The 18,845-nt window shown below is 45.1% G+C and overlaps 3 protein-coding genes across 4 annotated transcripts in view; 1 reads left to right on the plus strand and 2 right to left on the minus strand.

The window, feature by feature from the left end:
* Positions 1 to 1,527, minus strand: part of LOC106593887 (NACHT, LRR and PYD domains-containing protein 5) — a 31,022-nt gene extending 29,495 nt beyond the window's left edge. The window contains exon 1 of one of the 2 annotated variants that reach the window (XM_045723041.1): positions 1,354 to 1,527. The gene's annotated coding sequence lies outside the window, so the exon portion shown is untranslated. The remainder of the gene's footprint in view (positions 1 to 1,353) is intronic. The other variant, XM_045723042.1, reaches the window with a different exon arrangement.
* Positions 1 to 18,845, plus strand: part of LOC123744234 (NACHT, LRR and PYD domains-containing protein 12) — a 294,132-nt gene that overhangs the window by 219,258 nt on the left and 56,029 nt on the right. The window lies entirely within an intron of this gene.
* LOC106597603 (uncharacterized) overlaps positions 8,187 to 18,845 on the minus strand; it is a 35,766-nt gene continuing 25,107 nt past the window's right edge. Inside the window, exons 13-21 of the mRNA XM_045723033.1 lie at positions 18,599 to 18,642; positions 17,940 to 17,977; positions 10,649 to 10,713; positions 10,305 to 10,519; positions 9,860 to 10,116; positions 9,484 to 9,618; positions 9,222 to 9,354; positions 9,109 to 9,138; positions 8,187 to 8,587 (exon numbers count right to left, since the gene is read on the minus strand). Of these exons, the coding sequence (XP_045578989.1) occupies positions 8,187 to 8,587; positions 9,109 to 9,138; positions 9,222 to 9,354; positions 9,484 to 9,618; positions 9,860 to 10,116; positions 10,305 to 10,519; positions 10,649 to 10,713; positions 17,940 to 17,977; positions 18,599 to 18,642 (1,318 nt within the window). The remainder of the gene's footprint in view (positions 8,588 to 9,108; positions 9,139 to 9,221; positions 9,355 to 9,483; positions 9,619 to 9,859; positions 10,117 to 10,304; positions 10,520 to 10,648; positions 10,714 to 17,939; positions 17,978 to 18,598; positions 18,643 to 18,845) is intronic.

Here is an 18,845-nt window from a genome sequence, read left to right on the forward strand (position 1 = left end):
AGTAGACATTATAATGTGCAATCAATCGCCTATAACAACTCTATACCTCATAGCCTATAACATAAAATATTAATTAGGCTAATCAATATAAATCAACATAAAAGCCTAAAATTATTATTCTTGAAAGTTGAAATCAGTATTGTAATAACTTTACAATTCTGCGGATGTTTATCCCCCTAAATCACCTCTCTCTACAATAGTCTAAGTTCTGGTTTAATAGTAGCCTACAAGGTGACACGCATTGCTTTGTTATGCAAGAAAATGTCCAAAAATGGACACATTGGTTTGTCTGGCAAGTCCGTTTGATTGTGCATGAGCTGGGGTGTACTACTTAGTGCACACCGTACCAAACCGTTGCGTTTTGGAACGACAACGACTTTCAAATTAGTCTAAGTTCTCAAACACTTTTCTATAATAAATTGTAAAAGGCTACAAACCTCAAACATGTTTCTTCGGCTGTTATTTCTCTACTTCCTTATACAATGTTGGCTACTTCCCATTTCAACACAGTCGACGCGTTCAACACGTATAGTTTTATATTATATGTTCATATTTATGAAACATTAAGTCCCCAAACCCAGACGACGCTGGGCCAAATTGTGCGCCGCCCTATGGGTCTCCGGATCACGGACAGTTACAGCCCGCGATCGAACCCGGCTATGTATTGATGCAGTGTCTTAGACCGCTGCGCTACTCGGGAGCTTAAGTTAAAACAGCTGACAGATATTTCTTCCTAACCCTTTAAGAGAATACAGCCTACACACCATCGTTTCTTGTTCTGGTTTAGTAGTAGCCTACAAGGTGACACGCATTGCTTTGTTATGCAAGAAAATGTCCAAAAATTGACACATTGGTTTGTCTGGCAAGTACGTTTGATTGTGCAATAATAATAATAATTCAGAGCTGAACTGACTTTTGGAAACCCTGATTTAGTCAACATTTACATCGTTTATGTGCCATTTGTTGCATGTCACTTTTACTTGACCGACTTGACGAGACGGACTAGTTTCTTTAGCGACAGATTTACAAAATTCCGACGCACGTCGTCTTTCAGGAATTGAAACAACGCAAAGTGTCGACTGTGTTGGGGATCATCGGATAGCAAATCACGATAATGTGCAATCAATCACCTATAACAACAACTCACTACCTCATAGCCTATAACATCACATATTAATTAGGCTAATCAATATAAATCAACATAAAAGCCTAAAATGATTATTCTTGAAAGTTGAAATCAGTATTGTAATAACTTTACAATTCTGCGGATGTTTAACCCCCTAAATCACCTCTCTCTACAATAGTCTAACTTCTCAAACACTTTTCTATTTTAAATTGTAAAAGGCTACAAACCTCAAACATGTTTCTTCGGCCGTTATTTCTCTACTTCCTTATAAAATGTTGGCTACTTCCCATTTCAACACAGTCGACGCGTTCAACACGTATAGGTTTTTTATATTATATGTTGATATTTATGTCATATAAAGTCTTCATACACTTCATGCAGGTGTTCAGCCCATAAATTCATATTGTATCTGGTAAAACTGGATTTGTATTAATGTGATGTGATTGAGTGATGTTTTGCAGTGCTACCAGCAGAGGGCAGTGGGACAACAACCAGGTTCGGCAGAAGGACGCTGGACGGGTCATATCTGTGTTGTTATGGTAACATGATAGGATGGGTAACCAATGATAGACAATGATTCTGCAGAACCCAAAACAGACTGATTATAATGTATAGTATATGATGTTACATTGAACTAATCACATTTATTAAAGACCAACTCACAGAGACACATAAATACATTCCATAACTTTTCATTTTATTTATTGAAAATGTATTTGACAGGGATTCTGCACATCAATCAACATTTCTGTAAATGTGACAGATTTAGCCAGCTAGCTAGTTTTCAACTGTAGTCCCTGGGCTGGTAGATAAACATTTTAATAAAAACTAAATAAATGTTTTTGCACTAACAACAACTGATTCTACTAATCAAAGGCTTGATGATAATTAGTTAATTAGTTTAATCTAAGGTGTTCGTTCTCGGGTAAAAACTAAAACATGCAGCCCTTTATGGGTCCCAGAGGAGAGGTTTGGAATAAACTGACCTAGAATAATGTGATACAAATTAACTCATTATTTATTCATTATCTCACCAATTCACACACACACTGACACACACACACACTGACACACACACACACACACACACACACACACACACACACACACACACACACACACACACACACACACACACACACACACACACACACACACACACACACACACACACACACACACACACACACTCTCCTTCCCGCTAACTTTAGACCATGTGTATGCACAGTTTCTAGTGGTTGAAGTATTGCATTTCAAGAAGGCCAGTAGATTAGTATTTAGTGTAAATGTGGGATATGATGGACACGTGTATTCATAAGAATAAAAAGGTTGATAACAAGATGCAATCATTTACCGTTACTGAGAAGAGAGAACATCCATTCTGTTTATCTTTACATTTTAAAATAATTAGAAATAGCCATCTATTTCCTAGGCTTTTATTTATTTCGTTTCCATGATCGTTGCATAATAAATTCCTCACCTTTTCTGTGATGTTTTCATACTCACGAGGTAGCATATAGGCCTACAACGAGGTTACCATTCCTCCCATCTCTCGTTTAATTGGACCCACTTCACAGCAGTAAATAGATAAGCTATTTCAAGTATTTTGCTCTATGTAAAATACCAGGGGCCACATTTGTAAACGTTGTCTACACACAAAATATGCCACAAAACATCCATGTGCCAGTTTTCACGCAAATGTTGTCATTTATAAAAAGTGAACTTGACATGAGAATATGCTAATTCTCCCGCTAACTTTAGACCAGGCGTCCTTACAGTTTCTAGTGGTTGAAGTCTTGCATTGCAAGAAGACAAAAGTAGACTAGTAGTAGCCTGGTGCAGATGGGGAATATATGACGCGACTCTTATTCAGAACTAAAGAACAGGTAGGCCTGGCTAAATATAATAAAAAGATGCAATCATTGGCTGTTAGTGAGAAGAGCGAAAATTGATGTATCTTTACTTTCTATAATAATTAGAAGTAGGCATATATTTCCTGTTATTTATTTCATTTCCATGATCATTGCAGAATAAAATCTATACTCGCCAAATATCCTATAGGCCTATAACAAGTTAGGATTGGCTACCATTCGTCCCATCTCTCATTTAATTGGACCCGACTTCACAGTAGTAAATAGATAAGCTACGGTATTTCAAGCAGACTATTTTGCTCTATGCGATCCGATCCGAAGCGCAGTTTAACGTTAGAACAGACGATTCACCTTTTCTATTGACGTTTGTAGGCTACGTCTGAATATGGTAATGTGACATTTCTTGCCTAGACAATATTTCATTTATAAACATAAAACATTATCATAATCATTGAGTAATAAATTCTTCACCTTTTCTGCCATGATGAGTTCATATTCCTGATGTAGTCTACAACAAATTACCATGCGCATTTCTCATTTAATTGGGCCTATTAGTAGCGTCTTTTGAACATAACATAACCTATCACCTTCACATTAAGAGTAGAAGTCTTCTCTGTTCACATAGTCTATCACCTTCACATTAAGAGTAGAAGTCTTCTCTGTTCACATAGTCTATCACCGTCACATTAAGAGTAGAAGTCTTCTCTGTTCACATAGTCTATCACCTTCACATTAAGAGTAGAAGTCTTCTCTGTTCACATAGTCTATCACCTTCACATTAAGAGTAGAAGTCTTCTCTGTTCACATAGTCTATCACCTTCACATTAAGAGTAGAAGTCTTCTCTGTTCACATAGTCTATCACCTTCACATTAAGAGTAGAAGTCTTCTCTGTTCACATAGTCTATCACCTTCACATTAAGAGTAGAAGTCTTCTCTGTTCACATAGTCTATCACCTTCACATTAAGAGTAGAAGTCTTCTCTGTTCACATAGTCTATCACCTTCACATTAAGAGTAGAAGTCTTCTCTGTTCACATAGTCTATCACCTTCACATTAAGAGTAGAAGTCTTCTCTGTTCACATAGTCTATCACCGTCACATTAAGAGTAGAAGCCTAGTTTAACTCGTTTTGGGATGGTGATTTCATGGTGATGTGGGTACCGTCTATTTCTCCATTCGTATTTGGGAACCCATTGATGGCAAAGAAACCCTTCAACCAGTTGTGCGATGGTATAAATTGTATGTTACACATTTTGCTGATGATTGCATCCAAAACACTGGCTCATCGAGTGATGTGTGATGTCGCTGGCCGATCAGAAAGCTTCCTCTGAAAAGTGCCCGTTGCCAAAAACCCAAGGGTAGATAGCACTTTGACGTGCACCAGAATGACATGGGTTGCCTTTCTATGGTAGGTCTTAAATCCTCGCAAAGATGCTATAAGATTGATTTTGCCAAGGGATATCTGATAAGCCAATCTGTACTTTCTGCTAAAAAGTCCCACCTGTCTGTAAAACGTGCTCTCTGTGAAATGCAACGGTGCCAAATCTTCCAACAGAGCAGATCAGACATCTCATTAGATTTCCATTATCTCAGTCTGTTATAGGATTTACACAATAGTTTACCTTTCACACGTACCTCTAATTTAATACATTACTGTACTTTATATGGATTATTATCGTAACAAATGCACTGATGTGGTCAAATGATATATAGCCTGTCAAGACGTGTTGCATGAATTCACAATGTAAATACAATTAAATAAAACAATAATGTCATTATTACTCACAATTTCAGACATTTTCAACATTCAGTATATTTTCCCCATTCTGCACTTGACAAGCAGTTCCCTTATTCCACCACTTGGCGCTGTTCTGTTCGTATGCATGGTAATGGGGCTGAACACTGTCAAGCTAACATTTATATTGATAAATCTCACACTTTGCGTGGTAATGATCCCTTGCATGGTTTACATACAGATTATCTCCTACGTATGATTGATAAATGAGGCCCCTGGTAATGAATAATAATCATTATTTTGATTAGAAGAATAATCTCAAAGTGCATAAAATAAACTAGAAAATAAAGTTTAACAAACAACACATTTGTATGTTTGGGGGTTTGAACCAGAATTGTATTTTAGAACACAACAGGAGAGAATCAAAACTATGATGAGACGGGAGAAACATTCAAACTAAATGAAACCATAGCTGGTTTGTTGTTACTGATGGCCACCATTGATCACTTCCTCATTTACCCTAGCCGCACCCTCCATGGATCACTCCTTCATTTACCCTAGCCACACCCACCATGGATCACTTCCTCATTTACCCTAGCCGCACCCTCCATGGATCACTTCCTCATTTACCCTAGCCACACACCCCATGGATCACTTGGATCACTTCCTCATTTACCCTAGCCACACCCCCCAATGGACATGTATCATTGTTACAGAGTAAATATCTAGATATTATTACTTTATTACTGTTTCATTCACTTCTCACTTCCTGCTGACAGACTCTTATCCTGCCCCTCCTGCTGCTCCCCCCTATGGACATTCCACAACAGACTCTTACCCTGCCCCCATCATCCAACAGACTCTTACCCTGCCCCCAACAGATTCTTACCCTGCCCCCACCACCTGACAGACTCTTACCCTGCCCCCCAACAGACTCTTACCCTGCCCCCACCACCCAACAGACTCTTACCTTGTCCCCACCACCCAACAGACTCTTACCCTGCACCCACAACCCAACAGACTCTTACCTTGTCCCCACCACCCAACAGACTCTTACCCTACCCTCCCCACCCAACAGACGTATATCCTGCCCCCACCACCCAACAGAGTCTTACCCTGCCCCCACCACCCAACAGACTCTTACCCTGCCCCCACCACCCAACAGACTCTTACCCTGCCCCACCACCACCCAACAGACTCTTACCCTGCCCCCACCACCCAACAGACTCTTACCCTGCCCCACCACCCAACAGACTCTTACCCTTCCCTCCCCACCCAACAGAATCTTACCCTGCCCCCACCACCCAACAGACTCTTACCCTGCCCCCACCACCCAACAGACTCTTACCCTTCCCTCCCCACCCAACAGACTCTTACCCTGCCCCCACCACCCAACACTCTTACCCTGCCCCCACCACCCAACAGACTCTTACCCTGCCCCCACCACCCAACAGACTCTCATCCTGCCCCCAACAGACTCTTACCCTGCCCTTGTCCATGTGACTAATAAACTCTAAATGTATTATTATTATAATAATACTATTAATAGTTATTATTATTGTTATTATGAATAGAAGCATTATAAATAATGTTTTGTTATTTGTATTACTGCTGTTACCATGACAGCTATCTAGTTATCATTACTATTAATGCTGTTAATAAATGTCAACGTATAATAAGAAAGAAACCCTTTCCTCAACTACTTCCTTATAAATGGACTTCCTGTTTCAACACAGTGGGCGGATTCAACACCTACAGGTTTATTTGTTGATATTTATGTCATGTAAAGTCTTCAAACACTTAATACCAGTATTCAGCCTATAAGTTAACATTCTAACTAGTAAAAGTGCTGTTATTTTTTTATTTCCTTTGTTTTAATTAGGTGATGTTTTGCAGTGTAACCAGGAGGGGGCAGTGTGACACAACAACCAGGTTTGGCAGAAGGACTGTAGACAAGTGGTTCACAACCTGTGGTCCCTGGGGGTGGTGCAGCTGGTCCACAATTATTTTTAGATTGTAGTATTTTATTATTCAAAAATAATAACAGTTAGGAGTATTAATGGTATTATAAGCAATTTTACATTCCTTTTCATAATGCAAATAGTTTGATAATAATAGACCATTACAGGCCTTGTTACATTCACATGTATTGACAGAATTTGAACGGCAATATATTTGATGTGGAAAAATATCAGCGACTCCGTGAATGGTGGTCCTCAAGAGCTTTTAACAGTGATTTGATGGTCTCCAGAATGGAAAAGGTTGGGAACTGCTGAGCTAGACAGTCACATCTGTGTGGTAACATGATAGGATGGGTAACCAATGATATACAATGATTCTGCAGAACCCAAAACAGACTGATTATAATGTATAGTATATGATGTTACATTGAACTAACAGTAATCAGAGACCTACTAACATACATAGATATACACACACAGAATGTATTACATGTATTTGACTGGGATACTGCACATCAATCGACATTTCTTTAAATGTGCCAGATTTAGCCAGCTAGTTAGTTTTCAACTGTAGTCCCTGGGCAGGTAGATAAACATAAAAAATACAACATTAAAAAACATTTAGTAAATCATTGTGTATAGATGGGGTCTGATTGTCCTTCAGCCACTTTCAAGATATTGGTAAAGGAGTGACAGGTTACACAGCTCCTTATATGTCCTTCAGACACTCTCAAGTCATTGGTAAAGAGGTGACAGGTTACACAGCTCCTTATATGTCCTTCAGCCACTCTCAAGTCATTGGTAAAGGAGTGACAGGTTACACAGCTCCGTATATGTCCTTCAGCCACTCTCAAGTCATTGGTAAAGGAGTGGCAGGTTACACAGCTCCTTATATGTCCTTCAGCCACTCTCAAGTCATTGGTAAAGGAGTGACAGGTTACACAGCTCCTTATGTCCTTCAATGGTCAATGTGTTCCAGACGTGAGGCTCTCACTGAGAAAACTGCTGATAGACTGAGGTGGTTGTGTTGATATTCAGTCCCTCTCATGAACCTCTAACAGGAAAGCTGCTGATAGACTGAGGTGGTTGTGTTGATATTCAGTCTCTCTCATGAACCTCTAACAGGAAAGCTGCTGATAGACTGAGGTGGTTGTGTTGATATTCAGTCTCTCTCATGAACCTCTAACAGGAAAGCTGCTGATAGACTGAGGTGGTTGTGTTGATATTCAGTCTCTCTCATGAACCTCTAACAGGCCAACACTGTACACTATATTCATCAAATACATTTATGTTGAATGTGTGTAGGACTGACTGACCCTCCTGCTAGATAGGGGTCCAGCTAGGTACCTAGTGGAGGACTAACTGACCCTCTTGCTAGAAGATCCACACTTCCAGGAGGCTGCAGAAGGAGAGATGCTGTGTGGTTGGTCCTTCAGTAAGTTTATTGTTATTACAGTGGTCATGTTTGATTGACATTTTCTGTACGGACTGAATTAAAGCAACAGACAGCAAGAACATGTTGAACCATCCTGCCTGTCTATTCTGCCTGGTCTCCCAACACCCAGGGGTTGACTACAACTGTTGGTCTGGAGCTGTGACCAAAGACAGGGGTCCAGCTCCCCAAGAAGGTTGATGATCCTGGAACATGACTCATTTCCTTTTCTCAACACCATGTCGATGATGTCACGTGCCTTCTCTGCCCTCTCAGCTATCACCTTCACTGACTCCATTTCCTCCTGGTTGATGACTGTGTGATGCAGCAGTCCGTCCAGCAGACCATCCAGGACAGGTCTTGACACTCGTGTCACAAACTCTGTCCGTACAGAACGCAGCTGCTGCTCTGAAGAACCAGTAAGACTGCTCTCAGCCATACGCCCTGCCCCCAACACAGCACCTGAGAGAGTCAGGTTACAAAATAACTACATTTGTTAATTCACATTTGACATTTAGAAACAGACTTCTTTCAATGTGACCTACAATAAAAGTCTAATTTGTATTATTGAATCTTTGCAATGAGAACCTATTCTTGAACATTAACGACCTGCATCAATGAACACAATGGATTCATTCATATTCGGTTTCACAGACGTAGAAATAGAGGATGGGGCCTTCAGAAGCAGGCTAATCTACATCACGTCCTGGAGGAGATGTCATTGGGTCATTCAGAACCAGGCTAATCTACATCAAGTCCTGGAGGAGATGTCATTGGGTCATTCAGAACCAGGTTAATCTACATCAAGTCCTGGAGGAGATGTCATTGGGACATTCAGAACCAGGTTAATCTACATCAAGTCCTGGGGGAGATGTCATTGTTCTTGAAGACAGTCTTTTATAAACAGGACTAGTCCAGGTCCTACAGTAAACCATGTTGACTGGCCCTCAAGTCATTGGTTTGTATCTCTCATGTTTACTTACTAGTTGAATGGGTTTCAGTGATGTATTCATCTGAAAGAAACAAAAATAGGTTATATCACTCTAAACAGCATCTGTCAGAAAAAAACACAGTTATGATTGACATCTGCTCCTACCTATTGGTACCATATCTCTCCATACAGTCCTCTCATCATCACCGATTAACTCCATCTCAATGTCAACCCCTGTGTTTCTTATAATCATCTTACAACAGCTTGGTGTGGTGTCTGCAGGTAACAGCTGAATCTTCTGTAGAAGGCCATATGGTGCAACGATTGAGACAACAGACAGAGAGAGAGAAATAGTGAAGTAGAATGATATTCCAGTTATTCATATACAATATGACAGATTCATGTCCTCAGCCTGATAAAACTGCACCTCTGGATTGATGGAAGTGGAGTGGGGATTCTTGAGTGCAAACCAACTGTTCAGCTTTAAAGACCCGTATGGACTTGACAGGACCAATTCCGAATATCCTTGGGACACCTGATTTTTCTCCCGTTCCTGAACAGCCTACAAAATGAGCAATGTAGTAGTCAGTCAGAACAATGTAGTCTCATAATTCACACAACATACAGCTCACTGAGAAACCAATGTTAGTCATAGTTTTTCTTGTATTAATGAATGTTACCACAGAAATAGATTTCTCACAGAGCTGCATGTTGTCTTTGCAATCTAGAGATTTTCAACAAACTATCAGCTTTCCTTCAGTAAGTTTCAACATACTGTTGTCACTTCAGTGAAAGTGCCTCACCTCTTTCTGACTGGAGTTTCTGAGGAGCATGTACAGCCTTGAAATGACTGTTGACCTTTTTACTGCCATATAGAGGACCACGTCACAGTGGACATCTACGTTCAAAGACAGTAATCTCAGTATAACAGAGATAAGTGAGAACTTCGGATGGAGAATCTTAGCATGGAATCTGGTGACCTCATGCACTTCCTCTAAAGACACTCCATGTTCCTCTACATGAAGAATCTTCATCTCATTCCTCAGGGAAGGGTTGGTCCCTGAACAACACAATAAAAATGAGACAGAAAGACAAATATTGTATTATTCATCCAACTAAAACACAAAGAATATGGAGTACCAGATCACAGTAAACTCAAACTCCCAGAATAGTTCCTTCATTCATTCAGGAAGTGAAACTCAGTTACATGGAAATGTCTTTCTGAATACTATTTCTATATGGTTTTACCTAAACAGACAAAGTGTGGCAGATGAACTTCCTCCAGTTCACCTAACTCCATAGCGATGTCCAGCAATGGACCACCTTGTGTGTACTGCATGTCTTTCAGAAGTTGACTGTAGGGTTCCCAGTTCCTGAAGTGATACTTCAGAATGACATCTCTCTCACACAGCCAGCGGAGCCCAGACACTGTGCACTCATAACTCCCTTTGGGTGTCCTGTGTCTGAGGGCAACAACAAGATATGGGAGAGAGGGTCAATGGTCAAATGGAGATGTTAGATTAGAAGACTATTCCCAAAGGTAATGGGGAAATACACTAGCAGGTGGAATGAAATGTTAATAGTTATTTTACCTGAACATTGTCATTCCCTGGACAGTGGAAGTCAAGGGTTCAATCTGAATCCAGTGTGTGGAGTCCTGAACAAGGACAAGCATGTCAGTAATACATATGGGGCCTGTTTCCTGGACACAGATTGAGTCTAGTGCTGGACTAAAAAGCATGCTCAATGGAAGTTTCAATAAAAAGTTATTTAAGGTCCAGGACTAGACTTAATCTGTGTCTGGGAAACTGGCCCATTAACCAAAGTAACTAATCTAATGTATTTATTCAATGTTACATAGAATGCAGGTGATTTATCAATTCAACTGTCTAATGACAAAATATGAAAACAGGTAAAATCCTGCATGTGTCACAGTATCTAACGAAGGTGGCGCCCCTCCTCGGTCGGGCGGCGCTCGGCGGTCGTCGTCGCCCGGCCTATTAGCTGCCACCGATCGTTGTTTCTGTGTCTTTTGGTTTCGTCTGTCTGTCTATCTCGCACCTGTTTTGTGTTTGTCATTAGTGGGGGGTTATTTAGTGTGTATTTTCAGTTGGGGTTCTCGTGCGGGATTGTTTATTGTCCACTCAGGACAGTTGTGATTGTAAATTGTTATTGTCGATTATTATTGCCGGGCTGCGCCCGTGCGCTTTTCGTTTCCAGTGCGCTTATTTTGGGAAGGTGTTTTTCCCCTGGCAGACTTCACCACGCGCCTGGTGCCCTACGGCTATTGCGTGTCACTAATACTATTAAAACACCGTTGCTCCGGCCCTCTGTCTCCTGCTCCTGATTCCACCTCTCCACTGGTCCTAGACAGTCGTGACAGAATCCCGCACCGAATATGGAGTCAGCAGGAGCAGAAGCGCCGTCCATGGCTGAGCAGGTCTCTCAACACGCCAGCCTCCTCCACCGCCTAGGCTCGGCCATGGACCAGGTGTTGGCCCGGTTGGAGAACTGGGAGAGAGGTGCTTCCCCAGCTGGACCAGCTCCGGTCCCTCACCCTGTGCCCCTACACACACACCCTGAAGCGGCCGCCGGTGGTATCCGGATTACTCCTTCCCCGGGAGTTCGATGGGACGGCCGCTGGGTGCAAGGGGTTCTTGCTCCAATTGGAACTATACCTGGCGACCGTCCGCCCCCCCCCCCTTCCGACGAAGAGAGGGTGAGCGTCCTCGTCTCCTGTCTCACGGGTCGAGCCCTGGAATGGGCCAATGCGGTCTGGGATGGCCCAGACTCGGCTCGGGGCGACTACCCTGAGTTCACCCGCCGCTTCCGGGCGGTTTTTGATCATCCCCCGGAGGGCAGGGCGGCGGGTGAGCGGCTATTCCACTTGAGACAGGAGACGAGGAGCGCTCAGGATTTCGCCCTAGAATTCCGGACTCTCGCCGCTGGATCGGGGTGGAACGAACGGGCCTTGATAGACCACTATAGGTGTAGCCTTCGCGAGGACGTCCGCCGGGAGCTGGCCTGTAGGGACAACGCCTCCACCCTAGACCAACTGGTGGATTTGTCCATTAGACTGGACAACCTGTTGGCTTCCCGGGGACGTTCCAGTCGGGGCCTGTTCGTTCCGCCTCCCAGTCCCCCCGCCCCACAGCCCATGGAGATAGGGGGGACTGCGTCGAGGAGGACCGGAGGGGGGGGTCTCTCCTGCACCCGATGTGGACGCAGAGGACACACTGTGGACCGGTGCTGGAGTGGTCCCCCCGGGAGTTCGGAGGGCAGGCAGAGCACTACTTCGAACCCCCAGGTGAGTCCGCACCAGCCACACCCAGAGCCCCCTGTCGACCACATGTACACCTCTGTTTATTTTCCTGATTTTTCCCCTCACTTCCAGTATAAGGCACTAGTCGATTCAGGTGCAGCTGGGAGTTTTATGGACCGTGGGTTAGCGAAGAGGTTAGGGATTCCCCTGGTTCAGCTGGACCACCCCTTCCCTGTGCACGCCCTAGATAGTCGACCGCTAGGGTCAGGCCAAGTAGGGGAGGTCACAGTGCCACTGGTTATGCAGACGTGGGGGGTCATGAGGAGCGTATCAGCCTGTTCCTCATTGACTCCCCAGCGTTTCCGGTGGTACTGGGAATCCCCTGGCTAGCCACGCACAACCCGCAGATTTCGTGGAGACAGAGGGCTCTTACGGGGTGGTCGAGGGAGTGCTCAGGTAGGTGCATAGGAGTTTCCATCGGTGCGACTACAGTGGAGAGTCCAGACCAAGTCTCCACCGTGCACATTCCCTCAGAGTATGCCGATTTGGCTATCGCCTTCAGTAAGACGAGGGGATTGTGCGATAAACCTCCAGGCCGACGCGGTTCTTCCTAGGAGTCACGTGTATCCTCTGTCTCAGGAGGAGACAGTGGCTATGGATACATACGTCACTGAGTCCTTGAGACAGGGATACATTCGGCCATCTAAGTCCCCCGTCTCCTCGAGTTTTTTTTTGTGAAGAAGAAGGAGGGAGGTCTGCGCCCGTGCATTGACTATAGAGGTCTAAATGCTATCACAGTGGGTTTCAGTTACCCGCTACCTCTCATTGCTACGGCAGTGGAGTCATTTCACGGGGCGCGCTTCTTCACGAAATTAGATCTCAGGAGCGCATATAACCTGGTGCGTATCCGAGATGGAGACGAGTGGAAAACCGCATTTAGTACCACATCGGGCCATTATGAGTACCTCGTCATGCCGTATGGGTTAACCTGTTGGGTCTAGGGGGCAGCATTTGCATGTCTGGATAAAAAAAATGTACCCGATTTAATCTGGTTACTAATCCTACCCAGTAACTAGAATATGCATATACTTATTATATATGGATAGAAAACACTCTAAAGTTTCCAAAACTGTTTGAATGGTGTCTGTGAGTATAACAGAACTCATTTGGCAGGCAAAACCCTGAGACATTTTCTGACAGGAAGTGGATACCTGATGTGTTGTATTGACTTTAAACCTATCCCATTGAAAAACACAGGGGTTTAGGAATATTTTGGCACTTCCTATTGCTTCCACTAGATGTCACCAGCCTTTACAAAGTGTTTTGAGTCTTCTGGAGGGAGATCTGACCGAACAAGAGCCATGGAACGGTGATGTCCCATTAGACACCTGGCGCGCTACTTCATGTTGGGTACCCTCGTTCCAATACGTTATAAAAGAGTATGCATTCGTCCACCTTGAATATTATTCATGTTCTGGTTAAAAAAGGCCCTAATGATTTATGCTATACAACGTTTGACATGTTTGAACGAACGGAAATATATTTTTTCCCCTCGTTCATGACGAGAAGTCCGGCTGGCTTACATCATGTGCTAACGAGACGGAGATTTTTGGACATAAATGATGAGCTTTTTTGAACAAAACTACATTCGTTATGGACCTGTGATACCTGGAAGTGACATCTGATGAAGAGAATCAAAGGTAATGGATTATTTACATAGTATTTTCGATTTTAGATCTCCCCAACATGACGTCTAGTCTGTATCGCAACGCGTATTTTTCTGGGCGCAGTGCTCAGATTATTGCAAAGTGTGATTTCCCAGTAAGGTTATTTTTAAATCTGGCAAGTTGATTGCGTTCAAGAGATGTAAATCTATAATTCTTTAAATGACAATATAATATTTTAACAATGTTTTCTAATTTTAATTATTTAATTTGTGACGCTGACTTGACTGCCGGTTATTGGAGGGAAACGATTTCCTCAACATCAATGCCATAGTAAAACGCTGTTTTTGGATATAAAAATGAACTTGATAGAACTAAAAATGCATGCATTGTCTAACATAATGTCCTAGGAGTGTCATCTGATGGAGATTGTAAAAGGTTAGTGCATCATTTTAGCTGGTTTTATGGTTTTGGTGACCCTGTCTTTGACTTGACAAAACATTACACACAACTCTTGTAAATGTACTGTCCTAACATACTCTAAATTTATGCTTTCGCCGTAAAACCTTTTTGAAATCGTAAAACGTGGTTAGATTAAGGAGATGTTTATCTTTCAAATGGTGTAACATAGTTGTATTTTTGAAAAATTTGAATTTTGACATTTATTTGGATTCAAATTTGCCGCTCTTGAAATGCACCTGCTGTTGATGGAGTGCACCACGGGTGGCACGCTAGCGTCCCACCTAGCCCCAAGAGGTTAAAGAACGCTCCCGCTGTCTTCCAATCCTTTGTGGACGAGGTCCTTCGGGACATGCTCGGGCAGGGTGTGGTGGTGTACATCGATGACATCCTGATTTGCTCCGCCACACGCGCCGAGCATGTGTCCCTCGTGCGTAAAGTGCTTGGGCGGCTGCTGGAGCATAACCTATACGTCAAGGCTGAGAAATGCGAGTTCTTCAAACGAGCCGTCTCATTTCTAGGATATCGCATTTCCACCTCGGGGGTAGAGGTGGAGTGTGACCGCGTGACGGCTGTGCGTAATTGGCCAACCCCAACCACTGTGAAGGAGGTGCAGCGGTTCTTGGGGTTCGCTAATTATTATCGGAGGTTTATCCGGAGTTTTGGTCAGGTGGCGGCTCCCATTACCTCACTGATGAAGGGGGGGCCGGTGCGGCTACGATGGTCAGCAGAGGCGGACAGAGCCTTCCATCGTCTGAAGGTTCTGTTTACCAATGCACCTGTCCTGGCGCATCCGGACCCCTCCTTGCCATTCATAGTGGAGGTGGACGCGTCCGAGGCTGGGGTAGGAGCTGTGCTATCGCAGCGCTCGGGCGTTCCTCCGAAGCTCCGCCCATGTGCGTTCTTTTCTAAGAAGCTGAGCCCGGCGGAGCGCAACTATGATGTGGGGGACCGGGAGCTGTTAGCCGTGGTCAGGGCTTTGACGGTGTGGAGACATTGGCTTGAGGGGGCACGTCACCCTTTTCTCATCTGGACCGACCACCGTAACCTGGAGTATATTCGGGCAGCGAAGAGGCTTAATCCCCGTCAGGCAAGGTGGGCCATGTTTTTACGAGGTTTCACTTTACCCTCTCGTACATTCCAGGTTCCCCGGAACCGGAAGGCTGACGCACTGTCGCGTCTCTACGACACCGAGGAGCGGACCATCGATCCCACTCCCATACTCCCCGCCTCCTGTCTGGTGGCACCGGTGGTATGGGAGGTGGATGCGGACATCGAGCGGGCGGGTCGGTCAGAACCCACTCCTCCTCAATGTCCCATGGGCCTGAAATACGTTCCGCTTGGTGTTCGCGATCGTCTGATCCGATGGTCCCACGCTCTACCCTCCTCGGGTCATCCTGGGGTGGAACGGACAGTGCGGGGCCTGAAGGGAAGGTACTGGTGGCCCACCTTGGCTGAGGATGTTCGGCGTTATGTCTCTTCCTGTTCGGTATGCGCTCAGTGCAAGGCTCCTAGGCACCTGCCTCGAGGGAAATTACAGCCCCTCCCCATTCCACAGCGGCCTTGGTCTCACCTCTCGGTGGATTTCCTCACGGATCTCCCGCCGTCCCAGGGGAATACGGTGATCCTGGTCGTTGTGGACAGGTTCTCTAAGTCCTGCCGTCTGCTCCCTTTGTCCGGTCTTCCTACGGCCCTGCAAACCGCGGAGGCCCTGTTCACCCATGTCTTCCGGCACTATGGGGTGCCCGAGGACATCGTATCTGATCGGGGTCCCCAGTTCACGTTCAGGGTGTGGAGATCGTTTATGGAGAGGCTGGGGGTCTCGGTCAGCTTGACCTCGGGGTTCCACCCCGAGAGTAATGGGCAGGTGGAGCGCATTAACCAGGATGTGGGCAGGTTCCTGCGGTCGTATTGCCGGGACCGGCCAGGGGAGTGGGCGCAGTTCGTGCCATGGGCCGAGATGGCCCAGAACTCTCAGCGCCACTCCTCTACCAACCTATCACCCTTCCAGGTGGTATTGGGGTATCAGCCGGTCCTGGTGCCATGGCAACAGAGCCAGACGGAGGCTCCTGCGGTGGAGGCATGGGTGAAGCGCTCTCAGGAGACCTGGAATGGTGTCCAGGAGTGCCTAAGGAGGGCTGGTGAACGTCACAAGGAGAGCGCTGACCGCCACCGCAGTGACGCCCCCCGTGTATAATCCGGGGGACAGAGTCTGGCTCTCGACCCAGAACCTGCCTCTCCGCCTGACCTGTCGGAAGCTGGGTCCGCGGTTTGTGGGGCCGTTCAAAGTCCTGAGGAGGATAAACGAGGTGTGTTACAGGTTACAACTCCCTTCATATTACCGTATTAACCCCTCGTTTCATGTGTCTCTCCTCAGGCCGGTGGTAGCTGGTCCACTGCAGGACGATGAGGTGCTGGAGGTCCCCCCGCCCCCCCTGGACATCGGGGGGGCCCCGGCGTACACAGTCCGAGCCATCCTGGACTCCCGACGTCGGGTCGGGGGCCTGCAGTACCTCGTGGACTGGGAGGGGTACGGTCCGGAGGAGAGGTGCTGGGTTCCGGCGGCGGACATTCTAGATCCACCTATGCTACAAGAATTCCACCGTCGCCGTCCGGATCGGCCGGGCGCTCGCTTCTCCGGGCCGTCCCCGAGGCCGGCGTCGGTACTGTCACAGTATCTAACGAAGGTGTCGCCCCTCCTCGGTCGGGCGGCGCTCGGCGGTCGTCGTCGCCGGCCTATTAGCTGCCACCGATCGTTGTTTCTGTGTCTTTTGGTTTTGTCTGTCTGTCTATCTCGCACCTGTTTTGTGTTTGTCATTAGTGGGGGGTTATTTAGTGTGTATTTTCAGTTGGGGTTCTCGTGCGGGATTGTTTATTGTCCACTCAGGACAGTTGTGATTGTAAATTGTTATTGTCGATTATTATTGCCGGGCTGCGCCCCGTGCGCTTTTCGTTTCCAGTGCGCTTATTTTGGGAAGGTGTTTTTCCCCTGGCAGACTTCGCCACGCGCCTGGTGCCCTACGGCTATTGCGTCACTAATACTATTAAAACACCGTTGCTCCGGCCCTCTGTCTCCTGCTCCTGATTCCACCTCTCCACTGGTCCTAGACAGTCGTGACAGCATGACTACAAGCAGAACACAGGACTGTCTATATCCCAGTATGAATGGTTGGTCAGTACACACCTGGCTTTGAGACTGTGTTTATATTACTAAAGCAGAACACAGGACTGTCTATATCCCAGTATGAATGGTTGGTCAGTACACACCTGGCTTTGAGACTGTGTTTATATTACTAAAGCAGAACACAGGACTGTCTATATCCCAGTATGAATGGTTGGTCAGTACACACCTGGCTTTGAGACTGTGTTTATATTACTAAAGCAGAACACAGGACTCTCTATATCCCAGTATGAATGGTTGGTCAGTACACACCTGGCTTTGAGACTGTGCCTGACTCCTGCAGGTATGTAAAAGTAAGAATTGACATTATGACTTACCTCAACATGGTCACAAGTCTTACAGCTCTGAGGAATCCCTGAAGCCAAAAGTAGTTGTTACTTGAAATGGACAATCTCATGGAATATTGAATTCATAATTATTAAATAGACTTAATAAAAATGAATATAAGTGATCAACAGTCTCAGAATGTACACTCATTAGCATACCATAATCTGGCATTAGTGTTATATTAATTAATGTTTGTGGAAGCAGGAAACAACATCGTTCTCGTCCATGTTTTGTAGATGTTGGGGTCTGATTTCTGGTAGATCCTAGGATGAGAGCTTAAAGGTAGAGTCAGCTAAATGATGATGTACGAGCAGCACAACAGATATTGTGATGAGCAAGATGCCTGACTTCTCTCTCACACAGTCACACACAGTATCTGTCCATGTGCAAGGGTTCTCTTCACTCTCTAACAGAGTGGTAGTCACGGGATCAAAACAGCAGAGAAATTTAGCCTTGCTGTATAACGCTCTTAGTTGTTGTAGAAATTGACCCACTATGCTGTTTACTTTGTGCATCTACGTCATATCGCTGACTCTACCTTTAAGTTTGTTCTGACCAAATAGATCATGATTGTGTTCCTTGACTGGGACTCAACTACAATGAACGCTTTAAACAATTTTGATTTAAAAACAATTATCAGTTAACTCACATTTCTCAGGTCCAGGCTTGATCCAACTCTCTCCACCATGGTCTCTGGTGTTCTCAGTTCCAGGCTTGATCCAACTCTCTCCACCATGGTCTCTTGTGTCCTCAGGTCCAGGCTTGATCCAACTCTCTCCACCATGGTATCTGGTGTTCTCAGGTCCAGGCTTGATCCAACTCTCTCCACCATGGTCTCTGGTGTTCTCAGGTCCAGGCTTGATACAACTCTCTCCACCATGGTCTCTGATGTTCTC

Source organism: Salmo salar, chromosome ssa08 (genome assembly GCF_905237065.1).
Source record: "Salmo salar chromosome ssa08, Ssal_v3.1, whole genome shotgun sequence".
NCBI lineage: Eukaryota > Metazoa > Chordata > Actinopteri > Salmoniformes > Salmonidae > Salmo > Salmo salar.